This window comes from Helianthus annuus, chromosome 10, assembly GCF_002127325.2.
Source record: "Helianthus annuus cultivar XRQ/B chromosome 10, HanXRQr2.0-SUNRISE, whole genome shotgun sequence".
Lineage (NCBI taxonomy): Eukaryota > Viridiplantae > Streptophyta > Magnoliopsida > Asterales > Asteraceae > Helianthus > Helianthus annuus.
The window spans coordinates 23,703,774-23,731,311 of record NC_035442.2 but is presented as its reverse complement, the minus strand read 5'-3'; the positions used below and the strand labels follow the sequence as shown (position 1 = coordinate 23,731,311).

At 36.8% G+C, this 27,538-nt stretch overlaps 2 protein-coding genes and 1 long non-coding RNA gene across 3 annotated transcripts; all 3 read left to right on the top strand.

Moving 5' to 3' along the window:
- The first annotated feature begins 8,147 nt into the window (after nt 1–8,147).
- On the top strand, nt 8,148–9,764 carry LOC110880800. The gene has a single exon (XM_022129250.1). It carries the CDS (start codon nt 8,148–8,150, stop codon nt 9,762–9,764), a length of 1,617 nt encoding a protein of 538 aa, XP_021984942.1.
- A 2,919-nt stretch (nt 9,765–12,683) lies between these two features.
- LOC110880961 lies at nt 12,684–14,081 on the top strand. Its single transcript, XR_002559525.1, has 3 exons — nt 12,684–12,798; nt 13,263–13,316; nt 13,852–14,081. It is a non-coding gene; the product is annotated as an uncharacterized LOC110880961 (long non-coding RNA).
- A 6,782-nt stretch (nt 14,082–20,863) lies between these two features.
- LOC110884225 (potassium transporter 19) lies at nt 20,864–26,266 on the top strand. Its single transcript, XM_022131907.2, has 6 exons — nt 20,864–21,154; nt 21,339–21,558; nt 22,420–22,668; nt 22,746–22,796; nt 24,373–25,056; nt 25,149–26,266. Exons 1-6 carry the CDS (start codon nt 20,897–20,899, stop codon nt 26,006–26,008), a joined length of 2,322 nt encoding a protein of 773 aa, XP_021987599.1. The 5' UTR covers nt 20,864–20,896; the 3' UTR covers nt 26,009–26,266.
- The last annotated feature ends 1,272 nt before the right edge of the window (nt 26,267–27,538 follow it).

Genomic DNA, 27,538 nt, shown 5'->3' with positions numbered 1-27,538 from the left:
GCACAATCTCTACCTAACCATAAGTTTCTTCAAAGATTAAAACTTTCCAACAATTCAGAAACTATATTGATAAGCTTATAATAATGATTTTGCATTCAGAATCAATTACCAGGTTTTTTCAAACAAATTTACCATCTTCACATACACTCTCCCAAACCAGTTCTTCAAGTTTAGCACTTTGAATTTCGAAAATCAGCATCTCAACACCAGTTGTCGAAAATCTTTTTGAATTTTTCAAAAATTTATGCTAAAACACACCAAAAATCTTTTTGAATTTTCTGAATGAAAGTAGAAAAGCAGAAAACAACTATTTACAGACAATATTTTTGTGAGATTGTGCAAGAGGATCATATCCGTTATGAAACATATCACTAACACCGTTAAGCTTGATTACATGTTCAGTTCTAAACAATTTACCTAGATTGTCAGTATGTTTGTCCACTTAAATTTTCACACAGACTTCAATTGATTCGAGATACGATATTAATGTTTTAGAGACTTAAACTTAATTGTGTATCACTCCACTTGAATATACTCCTGTATCCAGATCCCAAATATTCAGTCTTACAGGTGAGTATACCACAGATGATATCTGTAAAGGGGTAGATGCGAAACCGTGAGAGCTCAGGTCAGAACTTCCGTTCAGCAGAGAGATGACGGCTCGACTTTTGGTGAGTCCCCTTTAGAGGATCTTTTATTACAACAGCAAAGATTATCAATTTTATTGTTTAATCAGATTGTTGAGGGCGAGCTTGTATTTCAAAGCTTTTTGCAGAAAGTATTATTCGGGGACTAGGTCAGTATTTCCATACAGCAGAAGTCCCGGAATAATACCCCAGATATCACTGAGTATAAAGACCTAGTATCTCAGAATACGGGACCTTTCAAACAAGATTTCGGGGGTTACCCATATATTCAAGAATAGTTACCCACGAATTAAGTAAGTTTGATTTAGGTTTATATCTCGTTTCAATTTACTAAATGTGTGAAAATCTACTGACACATCCGCAATAAGATTGTTTATCACATTTTGGCTTTACAATTCTTTAGCATGCTGTGATAGTCCACTGATGTACTATCATTTCCTCTTTTATGCAGCAAAACTCATTTTCAATTTTATCATGTTTTTGGCTTTTTCAAATTTTCTGATGTTTTTGGATTTTCTAAAAAATTCTTACTCCCCCTAAAATTCAAATACATCTAATGAAAATTGACAACAAACTGTACAGAACATGACAACTGATATCGAAACACTTCAATTCTCCATCCGTTTGGCTTAAACAATCAGAACTCCCCCTCACAAAAAACTATTTTCCCATAATGATTTCAAAACACTTAAGTTTGTTTTAATCAGAATGGTTTTTCCGGAAAATAAGTTTAGTTGTTTTTACCTTTTGTAAAATTGGGGTTCAAATCATCATATTGTTTTACCAATCTTATGAATGATAGTTAACTCAAGTTCAAATTAATGACCTTGATTTAACCACTTGTACGATCAACTAGTTCTCATTCTGAACTACTTATAACATCCACAAACATACAACTACTTGTAGATTTAGCAATTAAGCTATTCAAACCTGTTTTTCAACCAATTACCATCTCTTGGTTGAATTCTCAAAATGCCGATTCCTACTCCTCGCTTACAAACCTGGGAGTTCCGGCAAGTCCTGCAAAACCTCAAACACAGATTAAGAAGGATGCCGATTCATGATCCACGATACCAACTTGGGATCTCCGGCAAGTCAGGTTTTTATTCTTTGAAAAATATATCCACCCAAGCCTGACCTTCCTTGGGTGTAACAACATCTTCTTTATCTTTACTTTCAACAGGCTTGTAAACACGTCCTTTGGAAGCATAAAAATCTTCGATGCTTTTGGCCTTACCATTGACCATTTTTCCAAAGATACGTTTTACATTTCCGTTGAAAGTTTTTTCAACATCAAATTTCTTCTTGTCAGAATAAAATTGATTTGAAATTTCAACTTTTCCGATTTTAGATTTGTAATTTTTAGCATTTAGTGGCGGAAAATTCACATCGTCCACTATCGGAATTTTCTTTTCAACCTTTTTCTCAACACATGGCACCTCTGATTGTATGGAATCAGATTCATCACCAGAACTATTACCTGAACCTTTCACAACCCATTTCTGATTTGGCACATTTTCTTTCCTTTTTGAAGCACTCTTTGAACATTCTCCTTTTTCAAAAGTTGAATTTTCAAAGCCAGTAAACTTCCGGGTTGACAGTTTAGTCTTTTCAACAACTTTTTCTTTCATTTTCCCAGAGACTTCCTGTTTTGGCTTGAAAGTCTTCGGACAATCCTTTGCCACATGACCACCAATCTTGCACTGAAAACAAGTTCTCTTTTCAATCTTCTTTGGAACTTCATTCTTCTTTAGTTCTTCTTGCTTCTTGGCAAGGAATTCCTGATTTATCTGCTTTCTGAATGATTGTTCTTTTTCAGCCTCTGACGTTTTCCATGAAACAAACATAGTTTTTGGTTTATACATTTTTTCATTTTTATAATTTTTCGGTGGAACAAAACCAAGACCTTTCTTTTTGAAATTACAATTATGGTTTGGTTTCTGTCGGAAACTATAACCACAATTGTAACCCATTTTCTTGTTGATTCTTTGTTGATCTCTTGAAGTGTATTGTTTAGGTTTTCCATTAAGATTAAAATCTTTTATTTCAGAAATATTAATTTCTGTTATTTTGAAAACCTTTTGAATCATTTCAAGTCTGACACTTCTTATTGGAAAACTTTCATCTGAATATAATTTGTCAGAACCTTTCAAAGTATATGCCACTTTGACCGATTCATCATTCAAATTAGATTTCGAAAGTAAAAACTCTTTGTCATAAACCCGTTTGTCCTTTTTATTTGTCGGCTTTGACATATTTGACCCAGACTTTGACTCGGGTTTGGACTCCGGATTTGACTCCTCACTGTCATCTTTATCTAACACCTGATCGACCACACTTTTTATCAACTTTGACTCATGATCAGTGTCTGATGACGTATACGTAATATCAATATTTTCTGGCAAGTTATCCGATGGCCCAGACTCCCATTGCAAATTGATTGCTTTATTGACTCTTTCAGAATTTGGATTTCGAGGTGAATATCCATTTTCGACCGGGGGCGGACATCTGTTATAGACCACACTTGATTTCTTACCAGAAGTCTTTAACTTTTCTTCATCCTTTGTCACGGATTTTCCTTCTTCAGATTTCTTCGTTTCTTCAAACGTCTTCAAATCTTTCACAACTGGATAAATCCTATCAACAACAAAAGTAGAACATGAGTAACTATCTAATAATTTCTTAACTTTCTCAGTTTCTATCTTTTGTGTTGCTAACTCCAGCTCTAGATCTGCACACTTCTTAATATGAAAGTTCGCATCATCAAGCTGTCTAAGGTACGCAATCTTCAGTGTATTCATTGCCTCAGCTTGTTCTCCACTCGAATATGTATACTTGTTGATCTCTCTGTTCATCGTATCATACGATTCTTTCAACTTGTGAATATTGTGCAACAACTCATTGTTTTGTTTGATTAACGAATCACAGTTCAGACACTTTTCTGAAACTTCAACTTGTTCTGCATCAATTTTTACTTCAAATTCAGGAACCTCGTTGACGGTCCTGTATGGTTGTAAGAATTCAGCTCTTCTCCTTCTCTCAGCTTTAGCTTCAGCTTTTAATCGCTCTTCCTCTTCTTCCTCTTCTTTGTTCTTCCTTCGTCTTTCTTCAGCAGCTTCCATGACTTTTCTGCACCTTTCTGCACATTTCAAATCATAAGCATTAGCAAAGAAAGCATGAGAAGTGTTTTTAGACATCTCTTTGGCCATGAGATCTTGATCCGGACAAAAATCATCCCATGTAAAACCTTCAGCCAACTTCTCATCATCTTGTTCAGCCAAACACACTTTGCTGTCTTTTGAAAGATACTTTTCCCAGGTAAAATTATCATATTTACCCTCACTAACAACACATGCCCTTTTATCAACCATATCTCTCCCATGAGCTGTTTGTGCCTGTTGCTGTGCTGGTGGTGTGATTTGATGATAGATGGCCTTCTTGTGATAGTCGTTGTTTCCGAAAGGGTTCTGGGCTCCGGTAGCTTCATGATTTTTACACTCCCTCTTGAAATGCCCCTTCTCCCTGCAACGAAAACACGTAACTTTAGATTTATCAAAACCCAAAGCTGAAACGTTTGCATCACGAAAATCATCACGGCCTGTAATTTGTTTAAACTTTTCAGCACGTCTCATCACACTCGCCATACACCATTTGATATCCATCAATTCCATTTCCTCAGCATCAATTTGATCGTAATCCTCTTTCGTGAGCATTGGATTTCCGATCTTTCCTGCAACAAAGCAACTATAAGACTCTAAAATCATCCCTAACAAAGACATTTGATTTTTTGTAATTTCTTCAGTGTAGTCTTGATCATTTTCAAGGCTTAACACAATATTACACTGAAGTTTTCTACCATTCTTTGTTACAAAAATATTAGGATCGTATGATGAAAATCTTGTGCTGTTTGATTCTTGGGATGTCTTCTTTTCAGGAGAATCCTTAACACTATAAGCAGTTTCAATCTTTGAAGAATACTTTGGAGAATCAGTAGCACCACTCTTGTAGTACAAACTGATATCCTATTCTCCATCATAGTTCTTCATCCTAGCGATCTTTCTTTGCTCCATCTCTGAGCTTCCAGATGCTTGATAAAATCTCCCAATGTCATTTTCTTATATTCTGCTTTGTTTGCTCGCAGCATCATCAGAAATGTTCCCGATGTTTCATATGGTAATGCATCTGCAAGTTTTTCAATTAATTCATCAGTATCTTTCTTAACACCAAGTTTCGTCATATTTCTTACCAAGTTATAATATCGATCAATTATTTGCTTGGTATTTTCATTTTTCAATCCCCTAAACAAATCAAATTCCTTTTTCATGAGAGACATTTTATTCCTGAGCATATCTTCACTTCCAGTAAACTTTGCTTCTAACTCTGTCCAAATCGAATATGCAGTTCCATCATGTTGAAGCAAGATCAAAATATCTTCTTTTATCGCTTGCTGAAGCAGACTCACCATCAATTTCTCATCTCGATATTTCTTTTTATCTGCAGTACTCATCTCTCTAAGTGTTAATGGAGTACCATTCACAACATTGTTCTTTGTGGGCTTAACATATGGTTCCTCAGTGTATTCCCACGCATCAAGGTGATAAGCTTCAACCCAATTTCCAAAACATTCAGACCACACGTTATAGTCATCAATATCCATGAGTTTTGGTGGTTTCTGAGACGTTCCGGTTTCGTTTACAATCAAAGCACTTTGAGTAATCGAAGTCGGAGTAGCAAAAGCGTTATAAAATTCCGTATCCATTGATCAAATGTTCAAATGTCACAAAATTTTCACAACTTATGCAGACTGTTCAAAAGAGCGAAGCTGTTACAAAAGCGAACCAACAAATGTTCCAAGAGCGAACCAAACAAGTGTTGTATGAGCGATACTATCACTGTCCTAAAAGCGAATCACCACAAGTGTCTTATGAGCGAACCACTCTTTAATCACTTGAAGCGAACCAGATGAATGTCCAATAAGCGAACCAGTGATGCTGATCAATGAGCGAACCAAAAGAGATATCTTGGAGCGAACCACAGATAGATCTATGAGCGAACCAGAAATTAGCACTCTTGAGCGAACCAGAAACTGTCACTAAAAGCGAACCAAGCTGAACTTTCGAGCGAACCTAACCCAAAAATGTTCTTTGGAGCGAATCTAACAGGTACACTGGAGCGGACCTAAATGATGATGTCACTATTTGTCCGAGTACGTATGAGCGAACCTATTAAAAAATAGCTTTCTAGGTCGATTTTAGTTCTGAAAACTTCAAGGGTTTGTTAATTCATGATTCCGAGTGCACTGTGTGATTTTGAGCTTGTTTTACCGTGAAAATTTTTGAAAAAATGAAGAAAGTGTAGAAAATCAGAAGAAATGCAGCTAAAATGGCAAGAACTCCTCCTCCTGAGCTCTGATACCAATTGTAGGATCGTTCTCAGCCCTGTTTGAGTCGATCAGAGAAGTTTTTATCCAAATCAAGAGGCGGAAACTAATGATTCGGTGCTATTCTAGCTATATTCACTTTAAACTTGCTGTATTATTGATATTGAACGCGATTACAAGGTTTGACAGCACTTCAGCAGCATTCCGGAACAAAAACACCTTCAACTATGTGTTCTAGGTCCGCTCCAAGGTCCCTATATATAGACAGACATGGTCCGCTTATATGTACATGCACATATAAGCGCATCTACAACGTTCACACGAGCGGATCTACCTACTTGACCTAAGAGCGAACCTGATCTAAACCTGACACATAAGCGAACCTAGAAGTGTACATAAAAGCGGACATATTCCAAACTAACTTTTCTAGGTTTCCGTGCCATATCCGATCTCTTCATCTCTAAGACTCGATGTAAGACGTAGTCGACAGACGTAAGTGCACCAACAGAAATTAAATCGTGTCAAGTAAAGATGAACGCCGATCTTTACGCCATCCGTTCTAACGGATAGCTTTGAATACTATAATGAATGTGAAAGTTATAATCCGTTATGCGGATAGAACAAAAAGTAATGTTGAAAGCAAATAACCCAATTAAACGGGTTGAATGTGTATGCTTAACTCTCAATGAGAGTGTTTATGCTAAACTCAATTAAACGGGTCGAATGTGTATGCTTAACTCTCAATGAGAGTGTTTATGCCTAACCCAACTATTTGGGTAGTCGAATGCGTAAAAGTAAGAATGTTTTTGTATGGATAAAGCTAAAACGAAAGGATTATGATTTAACTAGGGTGATAACTAACCTTTTAAAATTTTGATTGTTAATGTAGGTAAAACTCCGCTATAGGCGATTTGGAGATATGGAGCGAGCACGTGTTCAAGCCTTATTATACCAAGCGCTTCCGCTAGTTTATATGCATACTTTTGGGTCCATGTCTTGTTACTTTTTTAAATCTTGTTAGAAGTCTTACACTTGAAAACTTGTTGTTTTTGTTTGGGGTAGTTTAATGCTAATAGGGTCGTAGGTGAATGTTGTCTATTATGTCAAAAACAGGGGGCATGTCCGTTTTACGAACGGGTCATGCCCAAATTTTGTAAAATTTCTATTATGTGTCAAAGTTGGTATTTTGATGTCCGAAAAATTATTCTTTTGTAAGTAATCTAACATTATGGAAAAGCGGACCTTACAAGTTGGTATCAGAGCCAAGGTTTGAGGGATTCGAACTTTTAACGCCATGCTTGAACTCAAACCGATGGCTCGTTCGAAGTGTGCTCGCTCCAAGATCGCCAATGAGGTAATAATGTACGTTTTCGATGAATGCTAGTATATGTAATGAGTTTGAGATGTAAAGTTGAGTTAAATATGTGAAGTAATAATTATGGGTAGTGAAACAATAAATTCCGGGGACCGTACAGCTGAAAACGGACCCGAAAAAAAAAGAGTTAGAATGCTAAAAAAACGAAGCTGCAGCGGATTAAAGAATGGCTGGCCGACGGCCAGACAACCCGTCGCCGACGCCCCTATGTTGGTAGACGGCTTAAGTTCCTGCCTACGGACTAATGTAGGCGACGCACATATCTGAAGCCCGTCGCCGACGGGGCATGAAGCCGTCGGCGACGGCTAGCGGAATTCAATCCGTTGATTTCTTTTTTTTATTTCACGTATTGTGTTGCCGGGCTATCTGAAAACTTATTTTATGACCACGTAGAGTCCATAAAAGGCTTAATAAGTGTATGTAATCACAATTAGTGATTACAACCAGAATGAACTCGTAATAATAAAAAGTGATGAGCCGAACGACATGAGATGGACTAAGTAAATGTTGATTGAGGAATAATGATATACTGAAAGTCTGTGATTTGTATTAAACAAAAATATAACATTTTGTAGATGGCTGATGCAAGAAATATTAATGATGATAATGATGATAACAATGATGTGGCTAGACAAGAAGCATTTGAAAGCAAAGTTAAAGAAGTAGCGGAAGGGGTCATGCAAGCTAATCTTCCCGATTAGCTCAAGAAGTAGAAAGCCGAGTTTTGGGAGTCGTGGATGCTATGATGACCAGTAAGATCGAGGAGTTGAAAGAACTAACTGAGGGATCCAAAGGTAAAGGCAAGGAGCGAAGGTGCACATATAAAGGCTTTATGGCATGCCATCCGACAACATATGACGGTAAAATCGATCCAATCGAATGTCAAAGATGGATCTCTAATATAGAGGCAGTGTTTATACGAAGTCGGTGCGATAAGGAAGATCAAGTGATGTTCGCTACCGGTCTACTAACCCATCAGGCGAAAGATTGGTGGGATGCGCACAGTAAAGAAGTAGGCGAAGATAGACTTCAAATTATGACTTGGCAAGAGTTTAAGGGGCCCTTCATGAGATATCATTGTCCTCAGTCGGCTATCGATAAGATTCAGGAGGATTTCTTACGCCTCCGGCAGAAAAATGAGTCGGTAAATGAAATCTCAAACGCTTTCATGGATAAGATGAAGTTCTGGTGGGAATTGGTAACAACCGAAAGAATGAAGATAAATCGTTTCTATGGCGTGTTAAAGGCAGAAATTATGGAGTTCATCACTCCCTCAAAATGTGAAACCCTCGATGAGCTCATTAATTTAGCACGGGATAGGGAGATTGAAATTAAAAGGCAAGAAGAGCGAGGTGAAAAGAGACCAAGTGAAAAGGGTGCAAGTTCTAGTCTATCTAAAAAAGGGAAGTTTCAAGATCAAGGAAGGAAGGGTAAGTCGAAAGGTGGAATTACTCCATGCAAGACTTGTGGGAAGCTCCATACCGGAGAGTGTTTGTTAGGCAAAAAGGGATGCTTCAAATGCGGTAAGGAGGGACATTCGTCTTATCAATGCCCGAACAACCCGAAGACTTGTTTCAACTATTTCGAAAGGGGGCATATCAAATCGGAATGCCCGAAGCTTCAGCAAGAGTCAAAGAAAGAAGATAAGAAGCAAGAGGGTTCCAGGGCGAAAGGGAGAATGTTTCAAATCACATCTGAAGAAGCAAAATCCCAGCCGAATGTGGTCTCAGGTATCTTTCTAATAAACTCCATACCGGTTTATGTTTTGTTCGATACTGGAGCCACTATGTCATTTATTTCGAGTGGAATTGTACAACATCCATCATTTAAGACTGAACGAATGCCAATGCCCCTAGAAGTAGAAATAGCCGATAGTAAGGTCTATATGTTACATGAGATTTGTAGAAATTGCAAATTCACCATAGAAGATGAGGAATTCGATATTGACCTTATACCCATGGTTTTGGGGGAATTTAAAATGATAGTGGGAATGGATTGGCTGGCGCGACACCATGTAGAAATTAATTGTGAAAATAAGACCATGCTCGTCCAAGCTCCAAGTGGAAGGCAACTGAGTATTCAAGGAGAAAGAAATGTGGAAACCAAATTGTGCACCCTTGTCCAAGCTTTCAAATACGTACTTAACGGGAATAGTGCATACCTAGCTTATGTAATAGATACCCGACAAACCCTCCCGAGGTTTGAAGACATTGAAGTCGTGAATGAATTTCCGGATGTGTTTCCGGAGGAATTGCCGGGACTTCCTCCCGAGCGAGAAATAGAATTTCGTATCGAATTGAATCCGGGTGCGAAGCCGGTTGCAAAGGCCCCCTATAGGTTGGCTCCCACCGAAATGCGCTAATTAATGACACAACTATAAGATCTTCTAGATAAGGGCTTCATACGCCCGAGTGTGTCACCTTGGGGAGCACCTGTCTTATTTGTTAAGAAGAAAGACGGGTCGATGCGCATGTGTATCGACTATAGAGAGCTAAATAAGCTGACCATAAAGAACCGCTACCCTTTACCTAGAATTGACGACCTTTTTGATCAATTACAAGGGGCGAGTTGGTTCTCCAAGATACACCTACGTTCAGGGTATCATCAGGTTAGAGTACGAGGAGAAGATATTCCAAAGACCGCATTCAGAACCCGTTATGGGCACTATGAATTTCTAGTCATGTCTTTTGGATTAACGAATGCGCCGGCTGCATTTATGGATCTTATGAACCGGGTGTGCCGACCCATGTTAGACAAATCGGTAATCGTGTTCATAGATGATATCTTAGTCTATTCGCGAAGCAAAGCTGAGCATGCAAAGCACTTGCGTGAAGTACTTGAAGTTCTCCGCAAGGAGAAACTTTACGCGAAATTCTCAAAATGCGCCTTTTGGCTCAAAGAAGTACAGTTTCTGGGGCATGTAATCAACTCGGAAGGTGTGTTAGTAGATCCGTCAAAGATCGATGCTGTAATGAAGTGGGTTTCTCCGAAGAACCCGACCGAAATAAGAAGTTTTCTGGGCCTCGCTGGATACTATAGACGGTTCATACAGGATTTTTCAAAAATAGCCTTACCCTTAACAAAACTGACGAGGAAGAAAGAGAAGTTTGTATGGGGTAAAGAACAGGAGGAGGCCTTTCAAACATTAAAAGAAAAACTATCACGTTCGCCGGTCTTGACATTACCAGATGGGACTGAGGACCTGGTGGTCTATTCAGACGCTTCACACCAGGGATTAGGCTGCGTTTTGATGCAAAGGGGAAAGGTTATCGCTTACGCTTCACGACAATTGAAGCCACATGAAGTGAACTACCCAACCCACGATCTAGAATTGGCAGCGGTAGTATTCGCCCTAAAGATATGTAGGCATTATCTATATGGCACGAGATGCACAATTTACTCAGATCACAAAAGCCTCAAGTATTTCTTCGAGCAGAGAGACTTAAACATGAGGCAACGGAGATGGCTGGAACTTATTAAAGATTACGATTGTGATATCCTATATCACCCGGGAAAAGCAAATGTGGTGGCCGATGCGTTAAGTCGAAAAGAATATCCACCTCCCATCCAAGTGAAGTCCATGAAGATGATTGTTACGCCCCGTTTATTTGATATGATAACAAATTCCCAAATAAAGGCTCTCGGAGCGGAAGATTTAAAGAAGGAAAGACTAAAAGGTGTGGTTGATAAGCTAGAAGAAAATTCGACCGGACTCAAAGTAAGGTTCGGCCGAATTTGGATACCTCGTTTCTGTGAAGTCAAGGCAGCGCTACTTGAAGAAGCACACAAATCCCGATACTCGGTTCACCCAGGGGCTACTAAAATGTATCAAGACTTGAAAACCAATTATTGGTGGCCGGGTATGAAACGTGATATTGTTAAGTATGTCAAGAAATGCCTGACTTATTCCCAAGTAAAAGCTGAACATCAAAAACCATACGGGGAATTACAACCTTTGGAAATTCCGGTATGGAAATGGGAGGAACTAACAATGGACCTGGTAACCAAGCTTCCTAGAACAAAACGGGGGCATGATACAATATGGGTAGTCGTAGATCGACTTACGAAAAGCGCACACTTTCTACCCATCAAAGAAGCTTATTCTTCCGAGAAGATGGCAGAGATTTATATGAATGAGATCATATCCCGACATGGCGTGCCTGTGTCAATCGTCTCGGATAGGGATACTATATTTACTTCTCGCTATTGGCAAAAGTTTCATGAGAGTGTGGGTACGAAGTTACACATAAGCACTGCATACCACCCTCAAACTGACGGCCAGTCAGAAAGAACCATTCAAACACTTGTCGATATGTTGAGAGCGTGTGTCTTAGACTTTGGGGGAAATTGGGATGACCACTTACCACTAGTGGAGTTTTCTTATAATAATAGTTACTATAGTGGAATTCGAATGGCACCTTACGAACTGCTTTACGGGAAGAAATGTAGGACCCCGGTGTGTTGGGGGGGAAGTGGGACAAAGAGAAATTGCTCCAATTGACTTGATATCATTAACAAATAAAAAGATTGAATTGGTTAGAGCTCGACTGAAAGCAGCCCAGGACCGACAAAAAGCTTATGCGGACAAAAGGAGGCGTCCTATCGAATTTCAGGTCGGAGATTATGTTCTATTGAAAGTGTCGCCATGGAAAGGTATAATCCGTTTTCGAAAACGGGGTAAGTTAGGCCCTCGGTATATCGGGCCGTTTAAAATCTTGGCTCGAGTTGGGAGGGTTGCATATCGATTAGAATTACCGCCTACTCTAGACGGAATTCACAATACCTTCCACGTATCGCAGCTAAGAAAATGTCTCGCGGATGATACTGCGCTGGTATCACTCGATGATATTGAGTTGGACGAAGGATTGAACTATGTTGAAAGACCGATAGCCATTAAAGACGTCAAGGTGAAGAAACTCCGCAACAAAGCCGTTAAACAAGTGTTGGTCCAATGGCTTCACCGAAAAGGGTCGGAGCTTACGTGGGAATCAGAAGACGAAATGCGTAGACATTACCCTCTCCTTTTTGGTATGTCAATGTTTAAATAGTTATGTGTTCAGGTTTCGGGGACGAAACCTCTTTTAAGGGGGGTAGACTTGTAACACCCCAAAAATATTTAATATACATAAGTTAAACGTAATATTAAAGGATGATGCCTAAATTTAATTATGATGAAAATAGAGGGATCAAAGTTGCAACTATCTAAAATTGGATTGATAAAATAACAATTAATAAAGACCCACACACAGTACGTGTGTGGGAGTTCTGTGCGATCAAACAAGGCAGAGGAGAGGGGAAACCCTAGTTCAAGAAATCAAGCAATCCAATCCAAATTCATAAGCTAATTTAGTGCATGATCCCTAAATTGTGATTAGCTAACCCTAATCTCTTAAGTGGTAAGTTCAATTTCTGAAAATCTTGATTTGTAGAATGAGGGGATTAAACCCAATCTCGATTTCTTGAATCAAAATGGGGAAATCTGAGTTATAATTGCCTTCTAGAGCAAGAATTATGCTTGATTTTAGGTTGTATGAAAAGTGTAGTGAAAACCCACTTTGTAAAGATTATGTTACTAATAGGAAGCTCATAATGATTATGATCATGTGTTAGTTGATATATGAATTTGTTGGTGATGCTTGAATGCTAGATAAACTGATTTAGGATGAAAATCTATGTAAATTCAAAGGAAGGTGATTCTTGTGTTATGATGAACTAGTAGGTATATGCTTAATAGACTTGTACCTTGTACCTTAATTATGATGCCTACCAAGTGTTCGATGAAATGCCTAAAAGATGAATGTATATGAAAATGGTAGAATGAATCGATAAACTACATGAAAGAATGAATTTTCTAATGTAGGCGTAAAGGAAGAAGGTACAAGCACCAAGAAAACGGAAGGAGCGCAAGATCGAGGTTTGTTTCGTTGCATACAAACCCTTGTCATATTCTCTTTTTATTTAAATTTGATATAGAACTATCCTTGTATAACAAACGTGACAAATAGCGAGTAAATGACAAATCCTTGTGGATTTGGGTATGCTAAGGAAAGTTGTGTTAAGCTATGCATTTTGACCGATTGAAATTAAATCGTGTCAAGTAAAGATGAACGCCATCCGTTCTAACGGATAGCTTTGAATGCTATAATGAATGTGAAAGTTATAATCCGTTATGCGGATAGAACAAAAAGTAATGTTGAAAGCAAATAACCCAATTAAACGGGTTGAATGTGTATGCTTAACTCTCAATGAGAGTGTTTATGCTAAACCCAATTAAACGGGTCGAATGTGTAAGCTTAACTCTCAATGAGAGTGTTTATGCCTAACCCAACTATTTGGGTAGTCGAATGCGTAAAAGTAAGAATGTTTTTGTATGGATAAAGCTAAAACGAAAGGATTATGATTTAACTAGGGTGATAACTAACCTTTTAAAATTTTGATTGTTAATGTAGGTAAAACTCCGCTATAGGCGATTTGGAGATATGGAGCGAGCACGTGTTCAAGCCTTATTATACCAAGCGCTTCCGCTAGTTTATATGCATACTTTTGGGTCCATGTCTTGTTACTTTGTTAAATCTTGTTAGAAGTCTTACACTTGAAAACTTGTTGTTTTTGTTTGGGGTAGTTTAATGCTAATAGGGTCGTAGGTGAATGTTGTCTATTATGTCAAAAACAGGGGGCATGTCCGTTTTACGAACGGGTCATGCCCAAATTTTGTAAAATTTCTATTATGTGTCAAAGTTGGTATTTTGATGTCCGAAAAATTATTCTTTTGTAAGTAATCTAACATTATGGAAAAGTGGACCTTACAAGTTGGTATCAGAGCCAAGGTTTGAGGGATTCGAGCTTTTAACGCGATGCTTGAACTCAAACCGATGGCCCGTTCGAAGTGTGCTCGCTCCAAGATCGCCAATGAGGTAATAATGTACGTTTTCGATGAATGCTAGTATATGTAATGAGTTTGAGATGTAAAGTTGAGTTAAATATGTGAAGTAATAATTATGGGTAGTGAAACAATAAATTCCGGGGACCGTACAGCTGAAAACGGACCCAAAAAAAAAAAGAGTTAGAATGCTAAAAAAACGAAGCTGCAGCGGATTAAAGAATGGCTGGCCGTCGCCGACGGCCAGACATCCCGTCGCCGACGCCCCTATGTTGGTAGACGGCTTAAGTTCCTGCCTACGGACTAATGTAGGCGACGCACATATCTGAAGCACGTCGCCGACGGGGCATGAAGCCGTCGGCGACGGCTAGCGGAATTCAATCCGTTGATTACTTTTTTTTTATTTCACGTATTGTGTTGCCGGGCTATCTGAAAACTTATTTTATGACCACGTAGAGTCCATAAAAGGCTTAATAAGTGTATGTAATCACAATTAGTGATTACAACCAGAATGAACTCGTAAAAATAAAAAGTGATGAGCCGAACGACATGAGATGGACTAAGTAAATGTTGATTGAGGAATAATGATATACTGAAAGTCTGTGATTTGCATTCAACAAAAATATAACATTTTGTAGATGGCTGATGCAAGAAATATTAATGATGATAATGATGATAACAATGATGTGGCTAGACAAGAAGCATTTGAAAGCAAAGTTACAGAAGTAGCGGAAGGGGTCATGCAAGCTAATCTTCCCCGATTAGCTCAAGAAGTAGAAAGCCGAGTTTTGGGAGTCGTGGATGCTATGATGACCAGTAAGATCGAGGAGTTGAAAGAACTAATTGAGGGATCCAAAGGTAAAGGCAAGGAGCGAAGGTGCACATATAAAGACTTTATGGCATGCCATCCGACAACATATGACGGTAAAATCGATCCAATCGAATGTCAAAGATGGATCTCTAATATAGAGGCAGTGTTTATACGAAGTCGGTGCGATAAGGAAGATCAAGTGATGTTCGCTACCGGTCTACTAACCCATCAGGCGAAAGATTGGTGGGATGCGCACAGTAAAGAAGTAGGCGAAGATAGACTTCAAATTATGACTTGGCAAGAGTTTAAGGGGCCCTTCATGAGATATCATTGTCCTCAGTCGGCTATCGATAAGATTCAGGAGGATTTCTTACGCCTCCGGCAGAAAAATGAGTCGGTAAATGAAATCTCAAACGCTTTCATGGATAAGATGAAGTTCTGTGGGGAATTGGTAACAACCGAAAGAATGAAGATAAATCGTTTCTATGGCGTGTTAAAGGCAGAAATTAGGGAGTTCATCACTCCCTCAAAATGTTGTCTATTATGTCAAAAACAGGGGGCATGTCCGTTTTACGAACGGGTCATGCCCAAATTTTGTAAAATTTCTATTATGTGTCAAAGTTGGTATTTTGATGTCCGAAAAATTATTCTTTTGTAAGTAATCTAACATTATGGAAAAGAGAACCTTACAAATAAACATTAACCATTTCCCCGCGAACGACTATACAGGAAAAGTAGACCCTAAAAACGTCAAATTTACAAGTTTTGAGAACAATATATATACATTCAATATAAGTATTTGAAACTTAAATTTTAAATGTTTATAAATAAAGTTCATAATATAATTATTAATGATTTAAAAAGGTGATTTTAAGGTTTAATAACAATAGAGTTATAGTAAACATGAATTTTTAAGAAATACAAGTCTAAGGGGGTGTTTGTTTCGTTCTTAGTGGGATTATTAATGGTTCAGATCTTTTACTGGTTTAACACCTAATGGTTCAGACTCTTTGTTTTGTGAGCAGATGTCTGAATAGTTAAGTATTATACTTTGTCTGAATGGTTAAGACATCAAATCTGAATTAGTCAGATATTTTCCTCTTTGCCTCTGAATGGTTAAGCTTTATACTGCCTCTTAATGGTTTAGACCTCTTTCTGGTTCAGCACTTAATGGTTCAGATCTCTTATTGGTTCAATACTTAACCATTTTGAAGTTGCCAAATAGCCTCTAAAATAGTATTTTTTTTTAAGAAACATATATTTATACATAAGCGTGAAATAGGCTTAAATGTGGAATTTTGTGCATAAATATGTGTGTATATATATACCATGTGGTTTACGAATGGTTTTTAAAATAAACGACGGTCCTAAGTATCTTTGTGTGAAATATTAACTTTAACACTTATAAAAATATATACATAAACTTAACCAAAAGTAGAATCACCAACGGGTCGTTTGGATTGTGTTTTTTTTTAAATAAAAACATTATTTTTTATTACAATGTTTTCGAAAGATAAAGCGTTTGTTTCAATATCATAAGTTGGGTGAACAACTTAGAAAATATAATATTAGAATGGTTGTCTAAGTGTACCTTATGCTTAGGATACGAGTCGATCACTTTTATTTGTAGGCTTTTGGAAAATAATTTCTAGGACTAGCTAACGCTATTGAAGGTGATTTTCACGACCCTTATTTTTACTGTTTTTAAACATTTTGGGGGCAAAACATGCTTAAATAGTTTTATAGTCTTTTATTATATTTTATACGTGAGTCTTCATGGCCCCGCTTCAAATAAAGTTTTATAAAAAATTTTGGGGGAAGACACGTAGTTTGAAAATAGATATGTTAAATTTCCAAGTACATAGGAATATATCATTCATAAGCATGAAACCAAATTGTATCCATTGTTTTACCTTCATGGAACCTTCCGGACCGCCATAATTATTTGCCTCGGATGAGGGCAGAAGAAGAATTGATATATCTATCGGGTTTGACCACCCACGCCGCCGACCAGTCACTCTGGTCCCAGTGCGGGAAATACCTTAAAAATTGTCTAGCGGAACTATGGCTTCTGTTGATTATGAGCTTATGGTATAATATATTCTTAGCTAGATTATGAATTTGAAAAGTTGATGTTTAAAAATTTAAATATCACATGCTTTTATTGGAACAAAGAATGATGTGGTTTGCCTAGGCATTTTGTTTAAAAAACGGAATATGCGCTTGATTTGCCTTTGGTTTTAAAAGAGAGTTTCACATAATGAACTTCCTTAAGCCCGTTGATAGGAAAATTTGTATAAAATTTATATATTTTATAAAGGAAAACTTATTATTCATATATATCTTATAAAGGAAAACTTATTATGATACCTATTTAGAAGATTTTCTATTTATTACATGTGCGCTAAAATAATACAATTATGAATGTATACTAGAGCTAGCAATAAGACCCGCGTGCGTTGCAATATGGGTACATCGCAAACATCGAATGAATTAGTCTAAACGTTATGTGACGCGTTAACCATATGAAAATGTGCATTTAGACATATCATAGAAAACGTAACGGCTATAACGGAAAAGCTGATACACATAATCAAAAGAGAATAATTAGAACTTTTGAAAAAGAAAGGAAAAAAAAAGAAATCACAATTTGACTCCACTTGGTTCGAAACAAAATTAACGAAACATTCATAAAATAAGCACAGAAACACATTATATTTGAACTCACTGATTTCTCAAAAAAGTTTACGTTGAAAAATACACCAACTCGAATTTACACTCAAACGCACATAAAAGTAAGCACATAATTTTTTTTTTTAACAAAAAGTATTATATTTGATCTGACTCGTTGCAGAAAAAAGTTTACGACAAATAGAGCAATCGAATTCATACCGACGCGTAAATAAAAATGTACACATAAAAAATTGTTTTTTAAGTAAAGGAGGTATAAGGGTAAACTCGAAACAAATTTTTTTAGTAAAAAAATTAATAGGTTAAAAACGTTTGTAAAATCGCCAAGTAGCCGTATGCCACACCACAAACAACAGAAGAGCTCGTTAAACAAAATAAATAGAAAAAGGAAAAAAAATAACATTGAACGAAAACAGACATAAAATCATTGAATCACGCACACCCGTTGCGACGTGTTAATGCGAAGAAATTAGAACGAAACGTAAAATATAGAAATAAAAACTAAGTCGATTTAGGATCTACACATTGGAATGAACTTGTCAAACGGAGAATAATAGATGCGTTGCGACGGGCCTTTCAAATAGGAAAAACAGACAAAAATGTTGAACCACATACACATGTTGCATCGTGTTGACTAGCAAAATTTTGAACGAAACATAAAACGAAAAAATTGAGAAAGATGAAAATTATAGGTGACCAAAGTTGAAAATAAAAAAGTGTTAAGGTTAAATTGCAACAAATGAAAACTTTTGGTTTAACGTTAAAAAAAGAGTAAACTGCCATTTTGGTCCCTGTGGTTTGAACACTTTTGCCATTTTAGTCCAATTCTCAAACTTTTTAAATTTGGGTCCCTGTGCTTTCACTTTTCTTGCCATTTTGGTCCAAAATTCAAAAACTCTTAATTTTTACTGTTCCAACATGCTTATTTTGTCTTTTTGTTCAGGGGTATTTTTGTTCAAGTGCTTTTCATTTAACATTTTATTAATTATAAAACTAAATTAAATACCCTTATTAATTCTCCTTTCCCCATTTACATCATCTTCAACCCCCAAATCTGAAACTCAGTCTCTCTCTCCTCTCTCTCTCTCTCTCTAAACTCACCAGCCTTAACATCCATCATCTAACACAATATCATCTCCGTAAATCATGCCTCTAAACAAAAGACCCAAAAATCAACTCCAATATTCTCTTCGGTGATCTTTCTCTCCACAAAACCCTAACAATTACCCCCTACAAATCCACTATAATCCTGTTCAATTCACTCAAATGGATCGGAACCAGACGGAGAGTCCGGTGGACACCCGACAGTGGACAGTTAGAGAGAGAAACGAAGGGTTCATCTTCTCCGGCGATGTCACCGGTGAACAGTTAGAGAGAGAAACAAAGGGTTTCGTTTCGCCAGTGAACAGTTAGAGAGAGAAACGAAGGGTTTCACTTGTACCGGAATCACCCACCACCAACGTCTCCCCTCCACCACGGTACACCCACCACCATCGTCTCCCCTCCACCACCGTACACCCTCCACCACCGTACACCCACCACCACCGTACACCCTCAATACCACAGCCTCTACCCTCAGCCGCCGGCATTGAAGCCCTAGTACGCCGCTTATATCCTCAGATCTAGTATCAGAAACCGCATCAATCCACCTAAAAACGCACAGGTAGTTATCGTCATCTAGAGAACCCTTATTTTCACATCGAAACCCTTTCAATCCCTGTTTTCTCAGCCAAATAAACCTCCATTGCCGATAAAACCCTGATTGCTGATAAAACCCCCAGTTGCAGATCTGTTTGTTATCGAAAATTGAAAGATTGCAGGTCTGGGATCTTTGCGATTGAACATTCAGAGATGAAGTTGTTGTTGCGTAATAGTAGTCGCAGAGAGAGAGAGAGAGAGAGAGAGAGAGAGAGAGAGAGAGAGAGAGAGAGAGAGAGAGAGAGAGAGAGAGAGAGAGAGAGAGAGAGAGAGAGAGGATGTGTATGAGAGAGACGGGATTAGTTGTTTATATATAATTGGTTATATATAATTTGATTAGTTATATATATTTATTTTTAATTAATAATATGTTATAATAAAGGTATAATGACCAAATGCCCCTGAAGAAAAGGACAAAACAATCAGCTTTCAACAGTCAAAATATGAGGTTTTTGGATTTTGGACTAAAATGACAATAAAAGTGAAACCACAGGAACCCAGATTTAAAAAGTTTGAAATTTGGACTAAAATGACAAAAGTGCCCAAATCACAGGGATCAAAATGACAGTTTATTCTTAAAAAAAATCAAAGAGGTTAAAATTAAAAAAAAAAATAAAATCTTTGAATCAAAATAAAAAATTAAAATTCTTTTTTGAAAGACCATGCATATGGTACAAAAACATGTAAAACAACATAGCATTGAAGAAACTACAGTATACTCAAATTAAAAATAAAATAGTGGTCTATTTTATGGTGTAAAATTTTGTATATAATATCGTATGAAATGTCATAAATTTTTATGTATATAATATCATATGAAAAGTTATTTACCTATTAAAAAAAGAGAAGAAGTTTCAAAAAGAGTTACAAAGTATACATTAAATATTGGTTTTGTTTCCTTGTCACATGTCACGATAAGATTGCTTATCAGGCTTTGTTAGACTACCTCTATTTTCTTTCATCGTCACATGTCACGATAATCATGCATGTATCCATGTTAGAGTTACATGATAACTGAATGATATATAAGTGTCTAGATTAACGCAAACCATGTGTGGAATATTTTTTTTAATAAAATATATAAATAAGATAATTTAAAATCATTTATAACAAAACCCATTCTATTTTTGCCCATGTAAACATATTTCAAACCGTGTGTTCGTAAATTTATTATCGGATTAAATTTTTGATAGCATGTCATATTTCATCTGTGATCCGATTATATTAAACCGATTTGGATAAAAAAGGAAAAAAGGGTAGTGAGGATACACACAAATACAATGAATTGTCAATATTACCACATTAATATAAATTTATTTTTCTTCATGGTAAAGAAACATCCTATATATAACTACCTATATCTCTAGTCTTTCTCCCACTTCATTCCCATCTCGCCGGAATCCTTACCGCCACCATGTCAACCCCCGGTGGTAGCATAAGGAACTCCACCGTCTCCACTCCTATCGGCAGCAAACGAAACTCCAACGTCTCCACGCCTGGCGGCAGTCGACGAAACTCCAACTTCGAAGAAGAGAATAGCGATCATATCCATTCTGAACGAACACCCGATCATCTACTTTATGAAAGCGAATTCTCAGGCTTGAAGCGTCACGATTCCTTAGATATCGAGGCCGCTAAAATTGGCGGCCACCACGGTCACCATAACACTAAGGTTAGATTTTAATTATGTTGGGTACCATTCTTTTGTATGTATCACAGGAGATAAAATCTTGACCTTGCATGTTTCACTGATGAACGCTCAAGATTTTACCCCTGTGATATGTGATAGTACCCTAAAAAAAAGAAACGTTTTGTAATTTTATAGCTTGTTATTCACAATATAATTTTTTATGAAGGATTGGGGAGTGATACTAAGACTTGCTTTCCAAAGTATCGGAGTGGTCTATGGCGACATCGGGACATCGCCGTTGTACGTGTACTCAAGCACGTTTACGAAAGGGATCAAACACGAAGATGACATCTTGGGTGTTTTGTCACTGATCTTCTACACGATAACCCTAATTCCTGTTATTAAGTACGTGACAATTGTTTTGCATGCCAATGATAACGGTGACGGTGGGTTTTTTCTCTATTGATTAATTTAATTTAATTCTCTTAGGGGCTGTTTGTTTACCTCTTAATGGTTCAGACCTTTTACTGGTTCAGCACTTAATGGTTCAGACTGTTTATTTCACAAGCAGATGCCTGAATGGTTTAAACATTTGCCTCTGAATGGTTAAGATTTATACAGAGTCTGAATGGTTAAGACCTCTAACCTGAATTTGTCAGACATTTGTCTCTGAACGGTTAAGCATTATCCAGGCTCTTAATGGTTCAGATCTTTTACTGGTTCAACACTTAATGGTTCAGACCTCTTAATATTTCAGCACTTAACCATTCAAATGTTGCGAAATAGCCTCTTAGTTGATATGACCAAAGATACATAATATCCCCTAAATATTCGAGTTTATGTTAACGAAAACTATGATAAATTGGAAAAACCAATGGTTATTCTTTAGTGACGAAATAATGCATTATGCATGATAGAAAACTTAAATAATATATTAATATATTATACCTAGATGCAATGCATAATTGAAAACTTAAATAATATATAAATATATTATACCTAGATGCAATCAAAAATTAAGGTTAGATCTATATACTAGAGTAGGTGGTAACTGATTTGTAAAAACTAATAATTTTTTCTAACGAATATTTTGTGATAACGCGTTGACTACGCGAAATCTAAGTCAATAAATAAAAAGAAAAACAAGCCTTTATATATTTTAATTTCTAAATGAGAAGTTTTCATTTGTTTAAAACATAATATTAAACATATACATAAAAATGTATAAAATATAAAAAAAAAATACTGAAAAATTGCGTTAACAATGAATCGACTAGCTATGTTGATTTTTTTTTTTTTGGCAACAGGGGGTACTTTTGCGTTGTACTCGAAATTATGTCGATATGCAAAAATAGGTTTGATCCCAAGCGAACAACCAGAGGACCGGGAGGTTTCGAATTTCCAACTTGAATTGCCAAGCAAACGTAACACAATATCATCAAAGGTCAAAAATAATCTGGAGCAAAGCGGCTTTGCTAAGTTTGCACTTCTTTTCGTTGCGATGCTTGGGACTTCTATGGTCGTTGGTGATGGCATCCTGACTCCTTCAATATCAGGTGAATAGGTTTACCCTTTTTGTTGTTCTCGTGCCGGTGATTTCAATCATCTCTAACATATGTAATTCTCCGTATAGTATTATCCGCTGTATCAGGACTGAAAGAAGCAACGGATTCAATGACAGAAGGTTAGTTTTGGACATTCAACTATGACTCTTGTCTTTTCTTACACGTCAATTTCTTTAATTTGCCATAAAATACAAACAATGTATCGTCTTATTTTTAGATGCGTGTCATCTTACTAGCCTTGTTACATGGCATTTTCCGACGTAAGGTCACATAAAGACGAATAATATGGTTACCAAAAGTGGTTTCAAGTAATGAAACATGGGAAAGAAAATATATTTTGCTAAATTATTAATTATTAATTATTATTAATTAATAGTTAAATAATGAACAGCCAAAGAATATTCCAATCTTTTGAGTCATATTGGTTATGTTCATGCTTTATTGCTCCAATCTAATATTTTGGTCATGAAATTGGTTGGGTGCATTTAATAATAATAATTAATTGTTTAAACTTAGACCCTTGTAATGGGGTGTTATTTGGCCATTTTTTTTATTTATAGCGCCCCATAGCGCCCCGTACACTACGACGGGCGGCGCTATGGGGGATTTTTTTTTTTTTTTTTTTTTTTTGGGGGGGGGGGGAGGCGCTATGCATATAGCGGCATGATGGAGGTTGTTTTAAAAAATTTGACCAATCACAAAAAATCAAGGGTTTTTATAATTAATTAATAAAAACAAAAATTAATAATTAGGTAATGATAAGTAGGGGCTTTATGACGGGCTCTAGTGATATAACGCCCCATAAAGCCCCTGTGTGACGTGGCACGACACGTGTCGCATAACACCCTATAAGGGGCTTTATGATTACGGATGACCTTACAATGGTTAAATTTCAGTGTGAATTATAATTACTTGATTACTAGAGATTAAATATTCAGTTTTAAATAAATAATAGGGTTATTGGATTTTATCACCTCTAACTATTGGCTATTAGCCGCGGTCATCCCCAACTATCACTTTGACGTCCGTCACCCTCAATTTAACACTTAGTATGTTCTGTCACCACGTCGTTAATTGATCACTAACTTTTGATCTTGGTACTATACTTTTCGGAGTGTCATTGGGATCTTAGGAAGGTTTTAAGGATCTTTGTACACCCCAAAAGTATAGTAACAAGATCAAAAGTTAATGATGAGTTAACGACGTGATGACAGAACACACTTGTGGATGTCACTAACTGATCAACAATAGTTGGGGTGATAAAATTTAAAACAAAGTAGTGATCAAATTTCCTATAATAAAATTTTATAATTGATACATACTAAAATCGAATAAAGTGAGATTCAACCGTTACACATTAGGTTAACCCTTGGTTAAGTCCAAGTGTCAGTAATATAATTCTCCGATGAACATGGAAGCGTGGATCTCTAAATCACGTTTCCTTTCATATTATATGATAAAAATCCTTGGAAGTATTTAATTATTATAAGATGTAACTATTTTTTTATATGCTTAAACTAATTAAATCAATTCGTACTCTTTACTTATTGACAATGGTGTATAGTTCACTTTTAATATTTACTACTTAAAAAGTATTTAATTAAATTCATATGTCGCACAATATTTTCTTGATCAAACTCAACTAATTATTATGTGATATAAGTTTTCTAACACCATGAAAATGAATTGATGCAGGGAGGATCGTGATAATATCAGTGATAATCTTGATAATTTTATTCATGGTCCAAAGGTTTGGAACTGATAAAGTTGGCTACGGGTTCGCCCCCATTATTAGTGTCTGGTTTTCGCTCATTGCTGGAATTGGCGTGTACAATTTCATCAAGTACGACCCTTCAGTCGCAAAAGCAATAAACCCTAAATACATCGTCGATTATTTCAAACGAAACGGAAAAGATGGGTGGATTTCGCTCGGTGGAGTAGTTCTTGCCATTACAGGAACCGAAGCCATGTTTGCTGATCTTGGACACTTTACGGTTAAATCGATACAAATAAGCATGGGTTGTGTGGTTTATCCTGCTATAATCACTGCCTATAGCGGCCAGGCAGCATGGCTAAGAAAGCATAGTGAATTAGTGGGGGACACATTTTATAAGTCACTTCCAAGCGCTTTGTACTGGCCGGTTTTCGTGGTGGCTGTGATGGCCGCGATTATAGCAAGTCAGGCTATGATATCTGGGACATTCTCCATCATCAAACAATCACTTTCGCTAGGATGTTTTCCTCGTGTTCAAGTCGTGCATACTTCAGCTAAGTATGAAGGGCAAGTTTACATACCTGAAATGAATTATCTTTTAATGATTGGTTGTGTTTTAGTAACGGCTTCATTCAAAACTACTGCAAAGATCGGTAATGCTTACGGTAAGAGTTCCAACCATTTATTTATTTATTTATTAAAAAACATCAACGGTTTTGTGGTATTTGACTAATTTCTAACATGTTAAACTATGTAGGAATTGCGGTGATATTTGCTGAGACTCTAACCTCTGGATTTTTGGTGGTGATCATGCTTGTTATATGGAAAACCAATATACTTCTCGTGATGTTATATGTGCTTGTGATTAGCTCCACAGAATATCTTTACTTAAGTGCAGTTTTCTACAAATTCGCGAAAGGTGGATACTTGCCATTTACATTTGCTCTCGTGCTAATGTTCATAATGTGCACTTGGAACTATGTTTACCGAGCAAAATACAACTATGAGCTTGATCACAAAGTGTCACAAGAAGCCATAAAAGACATTGCTACAGACCCGAACATTAGTCACATGGGAGGACTTGCAATTTTCTATTCGGAGCTCGCCCATGGCATTCCACCAATCTTCAAACACTATGTTAACAATGTGCCTGCTTTACATTCGGTCATAGTGTTTGTTTCCATCAAGTCGTTGCCAGTTAGTAGAGTGGCACCAGAAGAGAGGTTCTTGTTTAGAAGAGTGAAGCCAAACGAGATGTATGTTTTTAGGTGTGTGGTTAGGTATGGGTACACTGATGTCCGCAATGAAAAAGAGTCATTCGAGAAGATTTTGATCGAACGCCTGAAGGATTTCATTGCATTTGATTTTGGAACTGACCCACAACAAGGTCGTATTGCGGATGAGGATGTTGTGAAACTAGACAAAGCTTGGCGATCTGGAGTCGTGCACTTGGTGGGCGAACACGAGATTGTGTCGAGGGACGGGTCTTCGCTCGGGAAAAGGTTCTTGATCAATTATGCTTACAATTTTATGAAGAAGAACTTGAGGCAAAGTTATAGCGTGTTCGATGTTCCTCATAAGAAGTTGTTGAAGGTTGGAATGACTTATGAGCTTTAAGGAGAATGATTCCTAAATGCTTGGAACTTCCTTATAGATAAATATGTCATTAGTTTCAATAGAGACATGACACAAATTTACTTTATAGATGTGGTTTTTTACGTCTTTCGTTATAAGGTTTATGTTTTTCTTTGTGTTTTTTATTTTTGTTTTGTTTTGCTTTGCTTTGCTTTCTCTTATTACTTTTTTTTTTTAAAGGAAAAACTTTATAATGAAATTGTAAATTTCTTAATGTAATAAAGAAAGTATTATACATAAGTTTTTATTTATATTGACATTTACATGGAGGGTTGCATTTAGATATGCTATGTGGCATGCACAGACTATTGGGCCATAAAGACAATAAGACATATGTACAAGATAAAGGTAGCAAAGATGAAGATTTTAAGGTGGATGTGTAGCACATGAGGTTATACCAGATAAAAAATGAGGTTTTGTAAAGAAAATGTTTGGAGTGATGAGTATATTGAATAAGATAAAAGGGGAAGATTGAGTTGGTTTAAGAATGTGAATAGGAGGCAGTCGACATCGCTAGTTAGAGTAGTGGAACCCTTAATTGTTGAGCGGATCAGGCATGATTTGTTAGAGTCGCATATCTCTAAGGACATGATCAAGGATAGGGGTTTCCGGAGACGATTAAGGTTTGGGATTTTTAAGAGATGTTTCATTCATGTCTTAGTGTTGTGGTACATGCTTAGATTTCCTTAAACTTTGGGTTGACTTTGCATGTAATTGTTTTTCTGCATATATGTCTAATGTCTATATGTAGTCTTATAATTCTCTATATCTTTTTTATTTTCGTATGTTACTTCTCCACCACTTATGTTATTTGATAGATCTCTATTTCTATATTTTTAGGCCTGGTTGTTTGTATAGAAGCACCCTTCCTAGACCGTACCAATTATTGGTGTCAGTGGTCTCTATAGAAACAACCTCTATATATCCATAGAAGCACCCTTTTTAGACCCTACTGATTTTTTCTTTTTTGTTATTTGTTGGATTTATTGGGTATGGTTGTTGTTGTTTATATTGGCGTTTGAATTATTATAGTTTTGATGGGTGTCTATAGTTGTTTTTATACCATATATTTGATCATGAAAAATCGGGGTCTTTTTTCCATTTGAAGGCAATAATCATTTGAAATTTATACAGTGAGCAACTTATTTGGTCAATAAGTAGCCATTAGAAATACAGTGACAACTTTTTGCATTTTGTCTCCAATCAAATATCAAGGGACTCATAGAGATGAAACAAGAGCACCTGATTCTTTTAGTCACGGAATTCTTACAATAATTGTGTTGGTAACACTCGCAACTCGACGACATTTAGGGTGGAATTTAAGCACCATTAATCACACATATAGACTGAGGAACGAAAGGGGTAGATCTATCGGGTTTTGGCGAGCTCCACTCTTGGTCCGTGAGACCTGTCAGAGTGCTTTTGCGTCCCAGTCGAGGGTAATCGACACAAAAATCGTCAAGGTTGGATTGCTTCCTATGTCGGCACACATATTAATGTCATTGCAAAACA